Consider the following 23,527-nt stretch of genomic DNA (forward strand, 5'->3'; position numbering starts at 1 on the left):
GGGGGGGCGGGTCCGGGCATCGCGGAGCGCTGATTGGTTGAGCGCGTGTGGAATCGGGTGATGGGAAACGCAGCGCGGCTCTCGCGTCCCCTCCTGCCCCGCGCCCCCCCATCCTCCCGTGGCGAATGTGCTGCGCGGCGGCGGGTGCTTACGCTCGCGGGGTTTGGCTGTTGCAGGCAGGAGCTGGGAGGAGGCGGCAGCGGCAGGAGCAGCGGCGGCGGCGGCGGCAGCGGCAGCTGGGAGGAGGTGGTGACGGTGGCAACGGCAGCGTCGGGGACGATGGCGCGACTGGTGGCAGTGTGCAGGGACGGGGAGGAGGAGTTCCCCTTCGAGAGGAGACAGATTCCCCTCTACATAGACGACACCCTCACGGTGAGCGGGCCGGGCCGGGCTGGGCCCGCTGCTCCCCTGGCAGCTGTTTCCCCTCCTCCCCCTCCCCCAGGCCGAGCGCTGCGCACTGGAGAAAGAGTGTGTTGCAACTCCTAGGCGAGGCCTTCTCTCAGGCAGGCCCCACAAACTCGCCTTTGCGGTGGGTGCCTGGGTACCTTTGGCCGGCCCCGAGCCCTGCGCTCGGAACGCGCTTTGAGCCCCTCTCCCCAGGTTTTCCTCCCTTTCAGAACCCTGTGCTTTTGCCCCTTACTTTCAGGAGAGCTGCTTTTGCCCAAGCACGCGCCTGGGAAAAGGGTTGAAGGAGCTTGGGCTTTTAGGGCCTATCCCCTTATAGAAACCACTTAACCCTCCGGGAGGCCTAATTATCTGGAAATGTCGCAGCTGCATTGCTACCTGTCTATTTTTTATTTTAACACTAGCTCTCTTTACATAAACATACTAAGGGCAGAGTGACGTGCCCTCGCCCTGTGAAGATTCCACTAAAATGATTCGATTTCGTTGTACTGCCTAGTACATTTATGTTGTTGAAATGATTGTGTTAGGCCATGACTCTTCAAAATGGGCCTTCTTGGCATCAGTTATTTAGTATACAAGTAGCCTTTCTTTTTTTAAAGCCAGATTATTGTACGTGTAAAAGTAATAGAAAAGGCTGAGTGATCGTTTTCAGTGTAAAGACACAGACGTGGGTAGTTGGTCGTTTTTTAAAGACGCGGTATTGGTTGGTATACCATTGCCGACCCTCTCTACCCTGTGTTTCTGTACTATTTCCTTTAAAAGGAAATGGCAGAAATTTGAATTGAATCTGAACAGGAAATGAGTGCAGTTGCTTGCCACTGTTTAAGAAATAAAAACATCTGAACATCTTTTGAAATCTGCATTTTGATGATGTTGAAGTTCTTGGGTTATACATTGCCTGCTGCGATCAGATGCTGGTATAAGTCTCTTAATCTTACAACCTTTTTGGCTTTTTTACCATTCAAGGACAGATCGGTTTTCTTCGTGGAAAAAAAAAATTTCCGGCAAATATCTCCTGAAGGCTTTAACATTTTATATATAAAATGCAAGTCATTGTAGAGATGCCATTCTATGCCTTTCTGTTTGCCAGTCTCAATGAAGACTTAAAGGATTAGAAGAGCTATTGAATGGTTCAGTTTACTAGAACTTTGCAAGTGAAAGCATTCCCCCCCTCCCTTTAAAATGGGAAATGGTAGAATTATTTGACTTGACATGAAGTAGAATTTGTGTTGATCATTTAGAAATTATTTGTATTTCCTGGTTATGGTTTTTGTATTTTTTTTTGCATTAGAATTAATGGACTTGTATTTAAAAATAGTTTTTTAAAACCTCTAAATGAGAACTCTGGTCAAATTAAATGATTCCTACTGCAATGTGACAATGCTTGATAGTAGTTTGTTATTTTTCTTCTCTCCCCCTTCAACCTTTTTGGGTATGTGAGTGTGTGTGTCCCAGAATGACTTTAAATTAAAAAATTCCATGGTTTTGGATATGATTATTCTTGGGTATATAATATCAAAACAGGGGAAATGAATATAAATGAGTATTTACAATTTTTTTTTTTTTTTTTTTAATATAGGGTCTCCCTATAGCCCCAGCTGGCTTAGAACTCACAGTGGCCACCAGGGCGGTCTTGCTCTCACAGCAATCTACTGTCTCTGCCTCCCAAGTGCTGGGATTAAAGGTGTGCACCACCATGCCTGGCTGAATAATTTACTAATTGTAAGACACCAATTCTTACTCTCATATAGCTGCCTTTAAAGTGAATATAGCATATTAAAACATACTTCATGTAACATTTTTAAATGACCTGTATGGGGCTGGAGAGATGGCTCAGTGGTTAAGAGCACTGACTGCTCTTGCAGAGGACCTAGGTTTGATTCCCAGCACCCACATGGTGGCTAACAACCATCTGTAACTCCAGTTCTGGGGGAATCCAACACCTTCTGACCTCCCCGGACATTGCAAGACACAGGTGCACTTATACACATGCAGGCAATACACTCATACACATAAAAATAATAAAATATTGAGCCGGGCGTGGTGGCGCACGCCTTTAATCCCAGCACTTGGGAGGCAGAGGCAGGCGGATCTTTGTGAGTTCGAGGCCAGCCTGGTCTACATAGAGAGTTCCAGGACAGCTGGGGCTACAAGGAGACCCTGTCTCAAAAAAAAATAAAATAAAATATTTTTAAAAAGATGACCAGTATGTGTTACATATATTTTGACACTGATGTGTTAAACCAGAAACATGGTTTAATGTCACACTTCTTTTGCCTTGTACTGAGTGGCTAAATTTTGCTATTGTATTATAGACTATGCTATTGTGACCAACATAACATTTAAACTTACTTAAATATCTCAAAATAATATTCTTTATTCAAGAAAGGGTGTAATTTTTCTTTGCTTACGATTGGGTTTTTAATCACTAAGGAATTGGACATTTTGTCTTGGAAACTTCTGCAGTTACTGAATGCCGTTAGTGAATGAATCTTATTTCAGGTCTGTGCTATAGTTAGGGAACAGCTTTTTTCAGAATCATGCTTCTAAATTCCAGTTAAAGGAAGAATGCGGAGTAACACACCTTGTTGGGAGGGAAGGAGGAAGAGGAATCAGCAAGACCCCAGTGTGTGTTCTACATTGGTCCATTGATATGATGGTAGTGTGTGCCTGAAGTTAATTTTTGGTTTGATCTTTGTTCCTGGGGACCTAAAGATAATACATGGAAGAAACATTGTGATCTTTGAGTTTTAGAAATCTTGCTTGCAGATAGATTTTAGTCTAGGTACAATATTTGCAGTTTACAAGTAGAAGGTTTGTTTTTTTGTTTTTTTTTGGTTTTTTTTTTTTTTTTGGTTTTTTTGAGACAGGGTTTCTCTGTAGCCCCAGCTGTCCTGGAATTCACTATGTAGACCAGGCTGGCCTTGAACTCAGAGAGAGCCACCTGCCTCTGCCTCCTGGGTGCTGGGACTAAAGGCGTGCACCACCATACCCGGCTACAAGTAGAAGTTTTATAATTGTATTAAAGATAATGAAATTTTCAGCCTCAGTTAAAATTTGTGATTTTAATTTGGATTTATATAATGAAATTAAGATGCATGCACTGAAGAAGCCTTTTATGTTGCCTGTTGTACCCACATTCTGGCCCCTGTGGTAGTTCAGTGATTTTGAACACCTGAGTACAGTACTGATATAGATGTATTTAAGGAAAGTCCCAAATAATTGAACTTACCAGTTGGTACAATATTTAGGAAAATGACAAGCTTTGTGGTCACAGTGTTTTTAAAATTATAAACCAGCTGATAGAAAGAATGCAGATTTTATTTTAGAGATATCCTTGAAGAATTACTTTTTTTTTTTTAGCAAGTAGTTTTAAAAAATAGAATCGAAATATATAGTATTTATCAAGTCTTGGAAAATAACCACAAAACAAAGCAAATTACCCCTAATCTTATTCTCTAGAGATAAGCACCGTTAGATTTAATTCTTGCTATCACCATACACATAGATACAAAGTTGAGACATACTGTCTAATGTTTTGTACCCTGACTTTCCCCACTAAATGTAATATTGAGAACAAATTTTGTCTTTTTAAATATTTTGTGTGTGTGTTGCCTGTGTGTATGTGTGTAGGTCAGAGGATAACTTGCAGGAAGGAGTGAATTCTTTCCTTCCATTGTGTGGGTTCCAAGGATGCAACTCAGGTCGTCATTATTCATATTCTTACAGTATTATTCATAGCAGAAACTGAATCTCATGGAAGGATGATATTAGGGAATATCATACAATCTGTACAACCATTAAAAACATTAAGAATGACAAAAGGCAGTGGTGTACATCTATAGTCCCAGCACTTGAGAGGCTGAGATGATAGGATCATTTTAGACCAGGAATTTGTTTCTTGTTTCGTTTTTTGTCTTTTTGAGACAGGGTCTCCCTGTAGCCCCAGCTGTCCTGGAACTCACTATGTTGACCAGGCTGACCTTGAACTCACAGAGATCCGCCTGCCTCTGCCTCTCAAGTACTGGGACTACAGGCGTGTGTCATCACACCCAGCCTTAGACCAGGAATTTGAATCCAGCAAGACCCCATCTTAGAAAAGACAAGAGAAAGAGAAAGCCAGTGAAATGGCTCAGTGGGTAAAGGTGCTTGCCACCAAGCCTGATCTGAGTTCCATCCTTGGGACCTACATGGAGGGAATGAGAGAACTGACTCCTACAAAGTAAAAATAAATAAATGGACTAGAAACTGATAGGAGTTTTAAGCTGAGACTCTAAAAGATAAATGGTAACACATCGACTTAGGGTTTAGGACTTTAGCATTTGTTATAAGTTTAATGTTTCAGCTTTTAATATTTAATTTTATTAGAAGTGATGCATTTTAAAAATGGTTGTGGATGAAGACAGAAAAGAGTAAAACCAAAGTGACAGTAATTTTGGTAAATGCAAACGTAGTATTGTTGGTTAGAGTTCATGAGAATGGTCTAAAACCAATGGGTAAACCAGGATTGATGCTTAAGAGTGAAAGTGGGTAATGGATGCAATAAACTTTACAAAGCTCTAATTGCTTCACAATGACTTGTTCTGTTTTCGGATAGCTATGCATTGGCATCATCATGCAGCTGAACACTAATGAGTCCTCTGTGAAACCACACCTGAAGTACTTTATAGGACTGTCTTCCTCTGGTAACTTGGAATCTAAGATTAAGTCAGGAAAGTAGCTTTAAAGAATGGAGAAAAACAGTGCTGTTGGCCTCTTTGCCTTTCCTTTTTCTTACTGCTCCTTTTTTTTTTTGGTCTTTTTGAAACAGGGTCTCCCTGTAGCCCCAGCTGTCCTGGAGTCACTATGTAGACCAGAGTGGCCTTGAACTCACAGAGATCCACCTGCCTCTGCCTCCCAAGTACTGGGATTAAAGGTGTATGCCACCACCCCAGCTGTCCTGGAACTCAATATGTAGACCAGGCTGGCCTTGAACTCAGAGAGATCCACCTGCCTCTACCTCCCAAGTGCTGGGATTAAAGGCATGTGCCACCAGGCCCAGCAAAAGGGCATTCCCTGGAACTGGAGTTACAATGGTCGTTAGCCACCATGTGGGTGCTGGGAATCGAACCCGGGTCCTCTACAAGAGCAGGCAGAGCTCTTAACTGCTGAGCCACGTCTCCAGCCCCATCTTTTTACTTTAAAAAGAATTAATGTGTATCTATGCATTCATGCATGTGCCTGAGGAGGCCAAAAGAAGATGTTGTATCCCTTGGAACTGGACTTAAAGGTGGTTGTGAGCCACCTGATGTGGGTGCTGGAAACTGAATCCTGGTCCTGTGTAATAGCAACAAGTGTTCCTAACCACTGGGCCATCTCTTCCAGCTCCTTTTTTTTTTGGTCTTTTGAGACAGGGTCTCTTTAGCCCCGGCTGTTCTGGAACTCACTATGTAGACCAGACTGGCCTTGAACTCACAGAGATCTATCTGCCTGTCTCTGCCTCCCGAGTGCTGGGGTTAAAAGATGTGCGCCACCATGCCTGGCTTCCAGCTCCTTTTTAAGAGCATTTTGAGATATGGTTTCAATGAGTTGCTTAGGCTGCCCTCAAACATTTTTTTTAAAATTGCTTTGTATGTATGTATTCATGCATGCATATATGTATGTGTTTGTGTGTGTGTGTTCACGCTCTGACAACATATGGAAGTGAGAAAACTTTAGGGGAGTTGTTTCTCACTTTCTAGCATGTGAGTTCAGGAGCTTGAACTCAGGTTGTCAGACTTGGCTGCAAGTGCTTTTTAAAATTTTTTATATTTCTTATTTTTTTATTTTTACTTTTTGGTCTTTTTGAGACAGGGTCTCCCTGTAGCCCCAGCTGTCCTGGAACTCACTATGTAGACCAGGCTGGCCTTGAACTCACAGTGATCCGCCTGCCTCTGCCTCCCGAGTGCTAGGTATTATTATTATTTTTTATGTGAATGCATGTATTGCCTGCACGTAGGTAAGTGTACCCGTGTCGTGCAATGCCCGCGGAGGTCAGAAGATGCTGTCAGATCCCCTGGAACTGGAGTTATGGACAGTTGTTAGCTGCTGTGTGGGTGCTGGGATTTGAACCCAGGTCTTCTGCAAGAACAGCCAGTGTTCTTAGCTGCTGAGCCATTTCTCCAGCCCTGGCCTGAAACTTATTTTTTGTTTTTGAGGCAGGGTCTCCCAGCTGGCCTGGAACTCAATGTGACTGGCCTTGATCTCATAGAGATCCACTTGCCTCTGCCTCCTGAGTGCTGGGGTTAAAGGTGTGCACCAGCACTTGAAACTTGGTTCTCTTTCCTTTAGCTTCTTGAGCCACTGAATAATTTTAATTTTCAAGGGTCAGCTGATAGGTTTTGGTGTTAGATTCATTCTCTGATTTCTGCCCAACTTTTTTTTTTCTTTTGTTATGCTCTAAAACTTGAACCCAGGGACTCTCTTGTATTAGACAAGTACTATACCTCTACACTGTAAGCCCAGCATGAAAGTTACACTCCTTAGTCTCTTAAACCCTGTGATAATTGCAGAAAACTGTGTGTGTTAATTGAACCATTTTACTTTCAATGCTGGGAGTGCGGGGTCATGCACAAGGTAGGACCTTGTGCATACTAGGCAGGCACTGTATCACTGGGCCACGTCCCTAGCCCTATTAACTTTTTAGTTTTAGTTGTGCAGACCAGGATTTCTGGAATGGTGGTGGTAGTTGTGAGGTAGATTTCTTTATGTTACCCTGGCTGTCCTCAAACTTCTGATCCTCCTGCCTTAGCCGCCTATGTGCTGAGATTGTAGACATCTAATCCCAAGATTATTTAATTTTTAAAAATTTGAGTAGATTATGTCTACTATGGTAAATACAATATGTTACATGCAGTATTAGCTGTTTTGCTTGTTTGTATCACTGAGTCTCACCAGATTATTTCTAGCTATAGCATTAGACAAATGACTTCAATTTTACTTGATAGTGCTGGTAAAGGTAATGTGAAAGTGCTTAAAACAGTACTTTAACTAAAGTTAAAGCTGGTGTGTTGTTGGAAGTGTAAAGAGAAGACTGGAAAAGTAGAAACAAGAAACATGGATGGATAAACCTGAAAATTGGATAACTGATCTTTGAATATTTGAGTGAGATTTGAATATTTTATCTGTATGTATGGAAGAGGAAACTTCCACAATAGTAAAAGCTTTTGAAATGGAAGCACATCTTGCAGCGTGCTATAAGGATTTAAAACTGGAAGCAGGGAGCACTAACTTTGTCTTGATAATTAGTATCCGTCCATTGTAATAAATTCGGAAGAGAAAGCCGAACTTGGACGGTGGAGACAAGAGAATTGGGAGTTTAAGGCCACCCATGGCTAGAGATACTGTCTCAAAACAAATAGCTAAAATATAAATAAATTTGGAAACAGTAAGAACATAAGCAAAAAGGTTATCTGTTCTACTACCTAAACAGAGCCACATAAAAGATAAAAAGCTGTGCACACATAGAAAAAGCTGTGCATTTTTTTTTTTTTTTTTGTCCTTTTTGAGGCAGGGTCTCCCTGTAGCCCCAGCTGTTCTGCAACTCACTATGTAGACCAGGCTGGCTTTAGGTTCACAGAGATACACCTGCCTCTGCTGGGATTAAAGGCATGTACCACCACACCTGTCAAGCTGTGCAGTTTTGATTCTATGAATGAAATTCTTCAGATACTAGTATTTGTGTCTATCTTAACACCCACCTGACTCCTTGTTTCACATATCCAGTATTCTTCCCCTATCAAATAAAGAAAAGGTACATCAACTGCTTATATTTTCCTTTGTCTACTGAGGCCTCCATATATTTTTAGAAGAAACATGTTTCCAATAATTTCTGATATGCCGAGAGGAAAATAACAGTCACCTCTATTAAAGAAGCAGGTCTTCATGGTGGTGGTGAGAGAAGAGGTTTTTTGTTTTTCTGTCTTTGAGACAGGGTCTCTCTGTAGCACCAGCTGGCCTGGCACTCGTAGAGATTCACCTGCCTCTGCCTCCTGAGTGCTGGGACTAAAGGCATGCACCTCCACGCCCAGCTTTTGTTTTGACTATTATTTATTTATTTATTTATTTATTTATTTATTTATTTATTTATTTATTTTACTTTATTATCTTATTTTTTGTTTTGACTTTTTAAACAGTTTTATGTAGCCCAGGCTGACTGAAGACACCTAGGATTCATGGTTGAACTTCTGTTTCTACCTCCCTAATGCTGAGATAATAGGCATTTGACACCAGGAGGATGTATGCAGTGCTGGGGATCCAACCCAGGTCTTCCTATATGTGAGGCAAGCACTTACCTACTCTACATCCCAGCCAGGCAGGAATCTTTTTTGTTTGTTTTTTGAGACAGGTTTCCCTGTAGCTCCAACTGACCTGGAACCCACTATGCAGATCAGGCTTCCATCACTGAGGCCTGCCTCCGCCTCCCAAAGGTGCTAGGATTAAATATGTCTGCCCATCACGCCCAGTTAGGGAGTAATCTTTTTAAGGCCACATTCAACCAAGCAGGATTTGTTTGTTACTCTTGTTTTTGTCTCAGATGGGTCTCCTTATCCTGACTTGACTTTTTGGGTATATAGGCCTTTGTTATCTGGAAATAGTTTGTCCTGGTACAGTATGTTTGATATCTTTAACCTTGTTTTAGTTAAAGATACAAGTTATTTATTTCATTGTTTTGAAGGCATACTTTTTTTTCACATCTCTGAAAAGGAGATTCTTTCTATGTCTTAACAGTTAATGGCTGTTTCCTTTGTCCATATAAACTTTATGGATCTTAAAATCTGTGATGTCACAGATGAGTAAAATGTACTAATTACTAATCCCCATCTCACACATTGAAGTCTTCTATAGCTTTAAATCCCTATTCCTCTGGTAGTGAATTTTAAAAATCTCAATATACCTTTTCTCTTCAAAATTAGAGCAAGCATTTTATTATGTAGCAGATACTATGTTAAGGTACATAAATAATTTGTTTTTGTGATGTTGGGGATTAAACCAAGGGCTTACCATATGCTAGGTAAGTATTCTATTGAGCTATATCCGCAGCCCAATACATACTTTTTTTTTTCAAAAATTTATTTACTGGGGAAAAGGGGACCCACACTCCATGATTATATGTGGAGGACAGAAGACAACGTGCAGAAGTTGATTCTCTCCTTCCACCATATGGGCTTCAGGAATCAAATTTAGGTCATCAGACTTGGTGGTAAGAGCTTTTACACACAGACATCTTACCCAGCCCAGTGATACATTTTAAAAAACAAAAGTCAGGACTGGAGAGATTGCTCAGTGATTAAGAGCACTTGCTGCTCTTGCAAATGACCCAAGTTCAGTTCCCAGCACCCACATGGCATCTCACAACTGTCCTTAATCTAGTTCTGGGAGAGCCATTGCCCTCTTATGGCCTCTTCAGGCACTTCGTGTATATGGTGTACTTACATACATGCAAGCATACACATGCACATAAAATTTAAAAATGTATTTTACAAAATTTTTTTAAAGTAATACAAAAAAGTCTTACATATTCCACAGTTACAGGGAATTAACTAAATATATCAAGGTTATCTAACTAAATTTTATTGACCACTGCAACAAACACTTTAAAATACAACTTAATTAAAAAAAATTTTTTTAAAGCCAGTCATAGTTACACACACCTTTAATCCCAACACTCAGGAGGCAGAGGCAGGCTGCTCTACAAAGTGAGTTCCAGGCCAGCTGGGGCTATAGGGGGACCCTGACTCAAAAAGACCAGAAAAAAAATTGTTTTCATTTATTTTTTATGAGTATGAGTGCTATGCCTGTATGTATGTAAGTGCACCCGTGTCATGCAGTGCCCTCAGAGGACAGTAGAGGGTGTCAGATCCCGTGGAACTAGAGTTATGGACAGTTAGCCGTGATGTGGGTGCTAGGTTTCAAAAATGGTGTTCTGCAACAGCAGTCAGTGTGTTTAACTACTGAGCGGTCTCTCCAGCCTTGACAACTTAATTTTTACAACTGCTTTGTGAAGTAGATATTAGGAATTATTGCTTAATTTTATTTTACAAATGAGAAAATAATCAGACAGGTTAAATAACTTGCCCAGAGTCTGACAGAGCTATTAAATGACAGCCTGGATTTCAACTCATGTCTGTTTGACTTCATTGTTCTTGGTCCTAATGTTTACACTATTCTGGATTTAGGAATGTGTATACTTTAGGCTAACAAGATGGCTCAGTGTATAAAGGTACTTGCTGTGAATCCTGAAAACCTAAATTTGATGCCCAGAACCTACTTGATGCTAACTGAATCCTGCAAATTGTCCTCTGACCTCATGTGCAATCATGCACACATATAAATTATAACTTAAAAGAGAGAACTTTTGTACTCTGTATACTCTGATTTTTTTCTTTTCTTTTTTTAAATTTTTACAAAGACTTTTTTTAGGAAAGGATGAATCTAGCTTTAGAGGTCTGTTTCTGTCCTAGCAAGTTTATAAAATATGCTATATAGCTGGATGTGATGGCGCATGTCTTTGATCCTAGCACTTGGGAGGCAGAGGCAGGTGGAGCTCTTGAGTTTGATGCCAGCCTGGTCTACATAATGAGTTCCCGCTGGGGCTACAGAGAGACTCTGTCTCAAAAAGACCAAATTTAAAAAGCTATATAATGTGTTTAAAAGATAAGATGTTTAAGCTGGGCATGGTGAAGTTTAATTTCTGTTCTATTTGCCTTTTAGATGGTGATGGAATTTCCTGACAATGTGCTAAATCTTGATGGGCATCAGAATAATGGTGCACAACTAAAGCAGTTTATTCAGGTAATAGTTTAAAAATCATTGTTTTTAAGCAGTATGTGTCTTAAAAAAAAAAACATTTAAGCTGGGCATGGTGGTGCACGCCTTTAATCCCAGCACTTGGGAGGCAGAGGCAAGGAGGATTTCTGTGAGTTCAAGGCCAGCCTGGTCTACATAGTGAGTTCCAGGACAGCTGGGGCTACAGGGAGACCCTGTCTCAAAAAGACCAAAAACAAAACAAAAAATTTATTTTAGCTATAACTTTTAATTTCTTTTACCTAGGGTTCCCTAAATAAGATTGTGTTGAAATTGATTTCATTTTTACTATTGTAGTAAGTATAGTCATGTACCTGACTTACAGACTAGACATGTGAAAAAATTATGTTGTCTTGCTTATACTTTACAGATTTAAAGGCCTTTGATTTTACCAAACCATCTTTCTTGTTTTTTAAGATGGAGTATGTAACTTTTTATTAAGAATTTGTTGGGACTGGGGATGCCACTCAGTGCCAGAGTACCTGCTTAGCAGGTACAAGGCCTTGGGTTTGATTCTCAGCACCACCAAAAAAGACCTTGAGGGGCTGGAGAGATGGTTCAGTGGTTAAGAGCACTGACTGCTCTTGCAGAGGACCCTGGTTCGATTCCCAGCACTCACATGGTGGCTCCAAACTGTCCTTAACTCCAGTTCCAGGAGAATCTGAAGCCCTCTTCTGACCTCTGCAGCATTGCACGACACGGATGCACTCACATGCAGGCAATACACTCATACACATAAAATAAAAACAATAAATTTAAAAAAAAAAGAACTTGAGTTTTTCTTTAAGTTTTAGAAAAAAGTTAATCCCATTGTATTATCTCATTTTCATTCAATTCCTTAGCAATAGGATACTTTTCAGATACTAACATAATAGGAAATAAGTTGTCAGATTTCTTCAGAACTGTATTTCTACATTTAAAGAAAATTTTGAGTGAAAAATTAATGATAAAAATGAAGATAATGTATTTTGGTTTTCTTTCCTGTCTGTTTTTCTGGAAGTGTTCGTTGTAATATAACTTAACTCCCTTAGATAGAAATTACTTATTAGTGTTTTGCCCATTTCTCTACTACTGTGGTTCCCATTCATTTTTCTCCCTTGTCATAAGCAGCAAATTACCTTGGTTTGTACTACCACATTAGTTATTCATTGCAGACTCTTACATGGTAAGGTAGGCCTTGCTTTCAACTAATTCTTAACACACCTGCCTCCACTTTCAGGTTGAGAATTGCTGCTCTTCATGACCACCATCCAAATTTGACTCCCATAGCTAACCATTGTCTGTTATTAAAAGTTGAGCTGGGCAGGGTGGTATATGCTTGTAATTCTAGTACTTGGGAGACTGAGACAGGAAGATCCTCAAGTTCAAGACCAGTATGAGGCTCATAATAAACAAAACAAGATGAAAAGATGTGGTAAAGCTTCAATATATATTTATTATTCTTCCTACTTTTTTTGTTTTGCTTTGGTTTTCTGAGACAGGGTCTCCTTATGTTAAATCAAGTTGTAACGCATAGCCTATGCTTAAAAAAATCTGACAGCAAACATTTTTTTTTTTTTGGTGGTGCTAGGTTTTGAACCCAGGGCCTTATCAGTGAGCTATGTCCTCAGCTCTTTAAAGTTTTAAAAATCTTTTTAAAAAAATACTTTATTATTTTTATTTTGTGTGCATGAGTGTATTGCTTGCATGTATGTATGTAGGTGCACCTGTGTCAGCAGTGCCGGAGGTCAGAAGAAGGTGTCACATCCTCTGGAACTGGCTGGAATTACAGACAATTGGTAGCTCCCATGTGGGTGCTGGGAACTGAACTCAGGTCCTCTACAAGAGCAGCCAGTGCTCTTACTGACTGAGCCATCTTTCTAGCCGAGCCCCCACCCTTTTTTTAAATTTTTTTTTTATTTTATTTTTTTATTTTTTTTGAAACACGGTCTCCCTGTAGCCCCAGCTGTCCTGGAACTCACAGAGATTGCCTGCCTCTGCCTCCTGAGTGCTGGGATTAACCGAGTGCGCCACCACGCCTGGCAAAAAAATTTTTTGAAGTAGGATCTTAACTAAATTACCTAGAGTTGAACTCAACTCTGTAGTCCCAGGCAGGCCTGAACTACTACTACAACTGCTGAGATGTTTACTTTCATGCTCAGCTCCACTTCATTGAACTCGATTTGACCCTCCTCCTGGTTTTTTTTTGTTGTTGTTGTTTTATTTTTTTTTTTATTATTATTTTTTTTTTTGATACAGGGTCTCCCTGAGCCCCAGCTGGCCTGGAACTCACTATGTAGACCACGCTGGCCTCGAACTCACAGAGATCCGCCTGCATCTGCCTCCCAAGTGCTGGGACTACAGGCGTGTGCTACCATGCCGGGCAAGACTGTCTCATATAGCACAAGTTGAACTCAAAATCTTCATCTCCCTCCATTTCCCAAGTGCTATGATTATAGTTGTGTACCATCATGCCTAGCCTTTTCTTTTTAAAGCGGCAATACTAGGCTTAATACTCATTGACTGAATCCTAAATTTCAGATTCAGGGTGTTGTGTTGTGTTTTGTTTCGTTTTGTTTTTTGCTATGGTGGACACATACGCCTTAGCTTAGCATTATAAGCTGAGTATTTCATATTTAGATTCTAGAATAGGGAATTTTGTGTAAACTCAGTGCAGCATGGACAAGGCTGAGGCTGATTATTTTGAGACAGTCTGGTCTCAAACTTGCTGCATAGCAGAAGATACCAAGTGCTGGGATTACAGATGTGTGCCACCACCCCTAGCTTTACTTCACTTTTTGGCTCAGTCACAGGAGGAAGTAGCAAGGGCAGCCTAGGCTGTGCTTGCTACTGCACAAGGATAGGCGCCAATATTAATGTAATAAAAGTAATTTTTATGGGGCTGGAGAGATGGCTCAGTAGTTAAGAACACTGGCTGTTCTTGGAGAAGACCCAGGTTTGAATGCCAGCACCCACATGGCAGCTAACAACTGTCCGTAACTCCAGTTCCAGGGGATCCAGCAGCCTCTTCTGTCCTCTGTTGATATTGCATGACGCTGGTACACGTACCTACATGCAGGCAACACATGCATACACATAAAATAAAAATAAATAATTTTTAAAAAGTTAATTTTTATGTCCTAAGGATTCTTCATATTTCTTTCTCTCAGCGACATAGTATGCTTAAGCAACAAGATCTAAGTATTGCCATGGTGGTAACATCACGTGAAGTCTTGAGTGCACTTTCTCAGCTTGTCCCATGTGTTGGTTGTCGTCGCAGTGTGGAACGCCTCTTTTCTCAGCTTGTAGAGTCTGGAAATCCTGCCCTTGAACCCCTGACAGTAGGGCCCAAGGGAGTACTATCTCTGACTCGAAGCTGCATGACTGATGCAAAGAAGCTTTATACATTATTTTATGTACATGGGTAAGTGTGGCCAATTAAGAAAAATGGTTTTGTTATTTTTTAAATAAGTTGATGGCAGTGGCTGCTTTTTCCCCCTAAATTTGGTTAGGACAAAGGTTGATGTTCAACTGTTTATTGAGTAACTTTGTTTCTGTTCTTGTCTGGAGGACAGTAAACATAGTTTGTTGAATATAGTTGTAAAGAAAAATTAATAAGCTGGGAAGAGAATGAGTAGGTTAAATTATTATGGAAAGAAAGAAGGAACACCCTTCTGATAAATAACATCAAGTATAGACTTGACTAAAATACTAGAGGGAACTTTTTAGCTTTCTGGATTAAGATACAAAAGGAACAGCAAGCAAAGGGTCAGAGGTTGGAATTTTCTTTTGAAATGTCTGAGGAACAGCAAGGAAGCCATGTTGACTGGAGCCAGATAAGTAAAAAGAACAGTAATAAAAGATGAGATCAGAGGAGTAATGAAGGTTCGATGGTGTAATGCCTTACAGGTATTACAGGTATCCTGTTTGTTTTTACAAACCTGAGTGAGATGAGAAGCTTTGGAGGGTTTTGAGTAGATAAAGAGCATAGTCTAACTTGAAATTTGGCTTGCAATGACCTCTGTATTGAGAATAAGGAGAATGCTAGGGTGGGGATAAAAACTGGATCATGATCCCCAGGAAAAATGATAGGCGACTTGGATTAGAATGATTGTTGTGAAGACAGTGAGAAATGGGACACTCTTGGAAATATTTTGAGGAATGAACCAACAGGATTTTTGTATAGATTGATTGAGGAAGAGAAGGTATCAGTGATGATTCTTAGATTTGTGATCTAAAGTACAGACACAGCCCAGTGAGATGCCTTGGTGGGTAAAGGTGCTTGTTGCCAAGCCTGATGATTTTTGAATTCAATCCCTAAGACTCATGTGGTAGGAGGAAAGAACTCCCCAAAATTGTCCTCTGACCTCCATGTGTGCACCATGGTGCACCGTATATATATACCAATATAAATAAATAGATTTAATCTTTTTAAAAAGGATAGACATGATTTACTGAAATGGGCATGACTAGGAAGCAGTTTTTCAGAGGCCTTATTAAGTTTGAGGTGCCAACTGGATATCTACATTATTTTGTGTCATTTACAGAGTATAAGTAGGAAAAGGGATTGGAAGACCAAACCCTGAGGTGCTCTAATTTAGAGATGGGTGGTAGGAACTTTTTTTTTCTCTTACAGTTTGTAACACTTTTAAAAAATACTTTATTATTTTTATTTTGTGTGTATGAGTGTATTGCCTGCATGTATGTGAGTGCACTCATGTCCTGCAATGCTGCAGAGGTCAGGAGAGAGCTTTGGATTCCCCTGGAACTGGAGTCAAGGATGGTTTGTAGCCACCATGTGGGTGCTGGGAGTCAAACCCAGGTCCTCTGCAAGATCAGTCAGTGCTCTGAACTGCTGAGCCATCTCTCCAGCCCCGGAACTTTTTATTTATTTATTTTTGCAGTGCTGGGGATTGAACTCAAGGCCTCATGTATGTTAGAGAAGTGCCTCATGTATGTTAGAGAAGTGCTTTACCACTGAGGTCAACAACCCCAGCAGGTCTTTGGATTTTTAACTCTGCCTGAAAAAAGATGCTTTAGAAGGTTTTTGAACAGAGGAATAACATAATCTGATATTATGATTTAAAAGGATTACTCTAGCTGCTGAGTACAGCCTAGAATGTAGAAGGCAGATGTGACAGTATGGAACCATTCGGGAAATTGTAGTTGACTAAGCTGGAGATTGATGGGTTGGACAAGGGAGATAAGTAGTAAGATTATAAATATATATATATAAAGGTTAGTTGATGAGCTTTGCTGATTTGTAGGGTGTAGGGTGTTTGTAGTAGTATTACACATGCTACACATTCTGTAATGTTTATCTTTTTTTTTTTACATTACTCTGCCTCCAAAGTGCTGGGATTCACCACAAGTAAACCTTTACATTTACGTGTGTGTGCGTGTGCATGTATGTGTGTGCTCATCTACCATGGCTTGTGTGGAGCTCAGAGGACAACTTTTGGGAGTCAGTTCTTTCTTTGTACCATGTGAGCCTCAGGGATCAAATTCAGGTCATTAGGGTAAGCACCTTTACCCAAGCTGACCCATCTTGCTGGCTCAACATTTTATATTTGTGTAAAATTTCTGTTGATGTCCTCTTATAAGGCTATTATGTATTTACATAATATTTGGGCAAAGGAAGAGGACTGAAAGTCTTGTAGCAGTCACTCTAATAGAGTGCCAGACACTGCTAGATGTAGGGGTAAGACATATAGTCTAGGGAAAGAGGGCACTGAGTAGAGCAGGTTTCCTCAAATGTTTGGACTAGCTTGGCATAGAGAGGGAAAATTAGTATACAGACTGCATGGGTGGGAATTTGTTGGAGAAATTTTGACGGTTGGTGATGTGTCTATAATTATTTTCAATACACTTCTCAAAAAAAGGGCAGCCAATAGAAGTTTTTAAAATTTGGGAGAAAATTGATACTCAAACCTTTAATGGTTTATTTTTTACTAGGTCCAAACTAAATGATATGATAGATGCTATTCCAAAAAGTAAGAAGAACAAGAGATGTCAGTTGCACTCCTTAGATACACACAAACCAAAACCTTTGGGGTAAGTAGAATTGCATATCAAATGTTTCATCAATGTGAAGTTTATAAACTGGTCATATTTAGTAAAAAAGATCAACACTTATTAGTTTCATTAGTTGATTGAACTTTGATGTAGGTCAAAATAAGTATGTTCCCTGGTTCTGTAGACCTTTTGACATTGAAACTATATAGAGTCTCTTGAGTTTTAAGCTTTTTTTTTCCTTATATTAAGGGTATTTGAGGAGGTTATGATCTCTGAGATATGTAGCTAACGCTAATGTTTTTCAAAGTAGCAACATTCTTTGATCTATAGCCATCATATATAAATTATTTTTCTTGTATCCCTTGCTTCTAGGTCTCCCTAATAATTTATTAAAGATTTTTAAAAGTCATGAATCATTTATGATTATATGTACTTATGTAACTAATTTATTGTTTTCTTGGTTGGGTTCTCAGTGCTGCTTTTGCCCCTATCTTCTAGTACAGTGCCACAGTTGTCCCCTACAAAACTGCTTGTGGGGTTGGCTGTTGGGGTGGAGACGGTAGGAGTCAGCATGATTTGAGGGGAGTTTCTAAGAAATTTTGTTCTAGAGACAATAAGATGATATAAGACTGTTCTTATGAGTTGATTTTTAAATAGCTCCATGTCATTGTCACCAACATAAAGACCTGGATATCTAGATCTTCCCTGAAAAAAGAATTTAAAAAATTTTTATGAAACCTGTCAAATACAAAGAAGTAGAAAGTCTGAGCTCACATACAGAAAAGTAGAGATTGACCATAAAGTAGAGACTTTTTTTGAGATAGAATCTCAATATGTTGTCTAAACTAGTCAGGAACTCGTAACCTTCAGGTAATCCTCTAACTCAGCCTCCTGTGTGCAAGTAGAGACTATACAGGTCCCCTTCACATCCCATGTACCTTGACTCAGATTCAGTATTTACCAAACTTTGCAACATTTGTTTCGTTCACCTATTTCTTTCTTTGCTGAAGTATTCAAGGCTATTTTACGTTCACGTCTGTAAAATAGATGGGCATTTTCTTTCATGCCCATAGTGGTATTATAACGCCTAACATAATTACAGTTAACGTAATTAACTGTAATCTTCCAATATGAAGTTGATACTCAGATTTATTGTTGTTGACATAAACTAACCAGTTTAAGATCAAAACAAGAACTGCAGTTCCAGTTATATCTAAATATGGGAATTCTCCAGAACCAACAAAGGTCTATATAGCTTAAAGTAGTAAGGATAATTGTTATTTTACATACTTGTGGGATTTTGTTGTTTGGAGAGAGGGTCTTATGTAGCCCTGACTGGCCTTAAACTTGCTGTGTAGCAGAGGATGACCTTGAGTTCTGATCATGACCACCTCCCAAGTTCTGAGATTGCAAGCATGGTCTACCTTGTTTTTAGAATATTGTTAGAGGATTCCTTTCTAAATGCAGAGTTGAGTGTTAATTTTCTCATTAGAAAATGAACTGTTGCTGAAAGCACTGAGTAATGTGGCACAGTAAAAGGCCTACCTTCTGTGTTGTTTTTTGTTTCCTGTTTTTTATTTTGTTGTTGTTTGTTTCTTCTTTTTTTTTGATTCTGAGAGTTGAACCCAGGTTCTCACACATACCTAGAGTACCTGTCTAGGTATTCTACACTGAGCTCTACTTCAGCTCCTTAAATGCATCTTCCTCATTGAGGACTGATAGATACCCCACCATCTTACACTTCTGTTCTCACTGCTGTCATTCTTTAAAGATTAGCCCTTACTGTTTTACTCTGGCTTCTGTCTACTCTTCTGCAGTGGTATTACTTTGTCAGTTACTTTTTTTTTTTTTAATTTTATGTGTATGAGTGTATTGCCTGCATGTATGTGAGCACACCCATGTTGTGCAATGCCGCGGAGGTCAGAAGAGGGCTTCAGATTCCCCTGGAACTGGAGTTAAGGACAGTTTGTGGCCGCCATGTGGGTGCTGGGAATCGAACCCAGGTCCTATGCAAGAGCAGTCAGTGCTCTTAACCGCTGAGCCATCTCTTCAGCCCCACTCTGTCAGTTACTTTTATTTAATTGACAAGTAGCTATGTTTTCTTGTCTGTAAACTTACAAACAGAAAACAAACCTCCACACACTTAATGTTCCTTTCATCTGTAGTCTCGCTACGTGGGAAAGTCAGATGTGTTTTGAAGGTTGCTTGTTGAATGTGGAATCAGTATAAATGGAGTTAGCTGATCTTAATTAAGCAGCAGTGTTTTAACTAAGATAGCTTAAGTTAATCCCACATATATGTGGATAGCAGCAGGTGATTATTGTCTTTTTAGTCAGGATGCTGGGTCCACGTTGGATGGCTACTATTGTATGCTATTTCAAGTCCTCATTTTATATATCTCCACTGTTCCTCTGCCTCACTTTTTTAAAATTAAACTTTTTCCAAGGAAAGTATATTCTTTGGGTTTCAGCCTAGTAAAGAACAGCAATTGGCTGGGCGTGATGGCTCATGCCTTTAATCCCAGCACTGGGGAGGTAGAGGCAGGCGGATCTCTGGGAGCTCAAGGTCAGCCTGGTCTACATAGTGAGTTCCAGGACAGCTGGGGCTGCAGGGAGACCCTGTCTCAAAAAGACCAAAACAAAAGAATAACAATTGGGTCACCTTTTTGGAGAGTATTCTTTTAGCCATCCAAATAAATCCTGGTTATTGACTGCCTGGAAGTTTGTTGTCTAAAAAAAAGGTCCAGGCCAAAGTTGTAGGCCCGGTAGCTGAAGATTAAGGATAATCTGAGAAAATGGTCTGTAAAATCTAAGTAGAGTAAGAGAAAAGAATGCTGAAAAGTTCAGTTCAATGGTAGAAAATAAGCAGCTAGCAAAGAAAATTGAGTAGGTGTGGCCAGATAGGTCAGAGGAAATTGAGGTAAGAGTGTTTCAGGTTGGTCTGGTCAGCTGTATTGAATGTTAATCATTGAGGGCCCCAGAATCGACACTGGTTTTGACAGTGCTGATCTTGATGAACAGCTGGTAACTGGTTGCGTGGAAGCAAAGTCCAGATCAGAGTGGATACAAGAGTGATAAAAGGTTTTAATGGATTAAGCTATAAATGGAAAGTATAAAGGTAGAATAAGGAAGAATTCTTTTTAGAAAGCATGTCTTTAAGGAATGAGGCATGAGGCCTAGAAAGACTATATAGTCTCATTTGAGCAGTAGATCACTTAAGTAAAATGAATTACAAAAAGAAGAATATGAGATGAGATAGAGGAATTAACATAGAAAATAGGGCAGGAGTTGTTCTTTTGGCAAAATAGGTAGCCCTGGGCCTTGGCTTGACCATCCCCCATAGTGGGCCTAGAGATGTATCTGTTTACTTATGGAAAGACTCAGGTTTTTCCATCTCAAGTGAGTAAGGCACTGAATTTCTAGGACTGGTGAGATCTTGTAGGCAGGGACCCAGTTATTGAGAATTCGTGAGAAATTAAGACTATCCATGGGTGGACTATATTTCTCCAGGAATGCACATTTGTCACAATGCAAAGTGCACAGCTAACACCACATTGAAACTAGTGTGTGTGGGGAGGGTCTGGGAAGTTCTCAAGTAGGTTCCAAAATAATTATTTGTGTAGTAATTATTCCTGACTTGGGCTATGTATTCATTTTAGTGCTATCTTTATTTTAGTAAATGCAAAGCTTATTTACTGTACTGAAATTAATCTCTGAGTTTCACAGCTATCACAAATGTGAAGGTACATAAGTTTTGTTGCCATGAGCTTGAAAAGAGGGCCTTAAAACCTTCAAATTATATTGTATAAAAAAATGGCAAAAATTAAAGAGCTTTAAAAAATCACATTAAACAGAATTTTCAAATTTATGGAAGATTGATTCCTGTTTAATAGTTGAATGTGCTGTACTTTTTAAAAGCCCTGTTGGCTTTAGAACATTTCAAATATGTTTGCTTGTAAAATGCTCAGTATATAAAACCAATTGCTAGCTTTATAATTGTAAATATTGTTAAATTGTATTAGGTAAACTTGATGGTCAAGCAACTTTTATGTAAATATGTGAATAAACCTTTAACAATGTATTATGAATAAATATGTAATCCATTATAAAAATTTTCAGATTTATCCTACTAATATCTTGATATGTTAAGGAATTCATGATTTTAACTTAGACCTTAGAAATTACTCCTTCAGATGATTGATGTCAGTGTCACTAAGCTTTGTGCTATACTGTACTGCAGTGAAGGGAGCAGTAGCAGTGTCAGTTCAGAGAAGTTAAGTACAGATAAGAGAAGTAGTGAAGACCACAGGAAGGACAGCAAGTGTAGGATCATTTTCCATTATGGACCTTTCCAGGGAACAGCCAGGTAAAATCAAGCAATCCTTTATTCTGCCTTTTTAAACCTTTTACCTTTATGTATTTCTCCTTTTTACTATATTTTTTTTTTCCCCCACAGAGGTTGTTGGATGGATGTATGGGAACTAATGTCCCAGGAATGCAGGGATGAAGTAGTTTTAATTGACTCTAGTTGTCTTTTAGAAACACTAGAAACGTATCTGCGAAAACACAGGTAAGTCTAAAGGTCATTGTGATATACTGACCTACTCAGCTGTCAGTCATCCAGAATGACCTGTCACTGGCTTTCTTTGTGTAATAGTGTTTCAGTCTCCCTGTTAGTATCTGGTACTAGCTCTCAAGGTAGGCAGTTCCTATGAGATGACTCTCATATTAGCTGCCTTGACTGAGTTAACATCTTCTATTTTTGTAATTTTAACCTGCTTTTTCATGGTCAGTCTTTCACAAAGCACAGATTAAGTCTATTGAAGTGTAGATAATTACTTTGGAAACGGTAATGCTCCTGTTTTTTGTGATTGAATCATATATAATAGCATTTTAAAATTAAAGTAGTAGCTTTTTGGCCTGGAGTTTTAGTTCAGTTGTTAGAATGCTTGCCTAGTGTGTACAAGGCTCTGAATTCAATCCTCAGCGCCATTTAAAATGGGCAGGGTGGAGCAAGCCTGTAATCCTAGCACTTGAGAGGTGGAAGCAAGAGGATCACATCAATACACTTTTAGGCCAGTCTGGGATTCAAGAGACCATATCTCAAAAGAAAAAAAAAAAAAGCTTTTCACTTCCAAACTTGAAACATCTGTAATCATTTGTCAGAATATTTAAGATCTGGATTCCATTATTTATTTGCTGTAAAAGTAATTTCAAGGTTTTCTTTTAAGAATACTACTTTTTCTTTTTCTTTTTTTGTCTTTTTGAGACAGGGTCTCCCTATAGTCCCAGCTGACCTGAACTCACTATGTAGACCAGGCTGGCCTTGAACTCACAAGGATCTGCCTGCCTCTGCCTCCTGAGTGCTGGAATTAAAGGCATGCGCCACCACACCCGGCACTTTTTTAAAAAAAATATTTTATTTTTTTATTTTTATTTTTATTTTATGTGTATGCGTGTATTGCCTGCATTTAGGTAAGTGCACCCGGTAGTGCACTTTCTGAGGAGGATAGAAGAGGCTGTCGGATCCCCTGGAACTGGAGTTCTACGGACAGTTGTTAGTTGCCATATGGGTGCTGGGATTTGAACCTGGGATTTCTGCAAGAACAGTCAGTGTTCTTAACTGCTGAGTCATCTCTCCAGCCCCCTAGAATACTACTTTTACAAGAGAGTTTCCTAAATGTCATTAGCATTTGGAATCTCCTAGGTAGGCAACGTGCAATAGGAAATGACAGTGGTAAGGGAACTATCTAGAGATGGTATGATGGGGGGCCCTACCTCTAAATTTGACATGTATTGAGCTCGTTATTATGTAGCCTTTGGCTTTGGGACAGACATTGCTTTTGGGTTCATTTCTTTAAAACACAAGTAGATGAATTTTAAAAATGTGTTGAGATTGCTGTTTAAGTGGCAATGAATTAATGACCTAACTACATACTAAGTTTCCTTTCCTTTTTCAGTTATAAACTTTCTCATTATTTGCCTTTTTGTTTGATTAGATCCCAGAACAGAGACTATATTGATTATTTGGGAGAAGAGACTAAATAGCTACAAAATTTTTATCTTCTGGCCTGTTGTGGTGGTTTACACCTTTAATCCCAGCACTTGGGAGGCAGAGGCAGGTGGATCTCTGTAAGTTTAACGCCAGCCTGGTCTACATAGTGAGTGCAAGGCCAGCTAGGGCCAATTAGTGGAACTCTGTTCCAAAGAGAAAAAAGAAAAAGGAAGGAAGGGAGGAAGGAAGGAAGGAAGGAAGGAAGGAAGGAAGGAAGGAAGGAAGGAAGGAAGGAAGGAAGGGAGGGAAT

General features: G+C 39.6%; 1 protein-coding gene across 9 annotated transcripts in view; it reads left to right on the forward strand.

The window, feature by feature from the left end:
• Positions 1–23,527, forward strand: part of Ggnbp2 (gametogenetin binding protein 2) — a 39,644-nt gene that overhangs the window by 630 nt on the left and 15,487 nt on the right. For 5 of the 9 annotated variants that reach the window (XM_029562481.1, XM_029562488.1, XM_029562485.1 and 2 more), the window contains exons 2-7: positions 177–372; positions 11,137–11,217; positions 14,379–14,632; positions 17,164–17,262; positions 21,463–21,588; positions 21,679–21,792. In XM_029562481.1, coding sequence (XP_029418341.1) covers positions 280–372; positions 11,137–11,217; positions 14,379–14,632; positions 17,164–17,262; positions 21,463–21,588; positions 21,679–21,792 — 767 coding nt within the window. In that variant the 5' untranslated portion in view covers positions 177–279. The remainder of the gene's footprint in view (positions 1–176; positions 373–11,136; positions 11,218–14,378; positions 14,633–17,163; positions 17,263–21,462; positions 21,589–21,678; positions 21,793–23,527) is intronic. The other 4 variants (XM_008831191.3, XM_008831208.2, XM_029562496.1 and 1 more) reach the window with 1 other exon arrangement.

Source organism: Nannospalax galili, unplaced genomic scaffold (genome assembly GCF_000622305.1).
Source record: "Nannospalax galili isolate Female #2095 unplaced genomic scaffold, S.galili_v1.0 scaffold1430, whole genome shotgun sequence".
NCBI classification, from domain to species: domain Eukaryota; kingdom Metazoa; phylum Chordata; class Mammalia; order Rodentia; family Spalacidae; genus Nannospalax; species Nannospalax galili.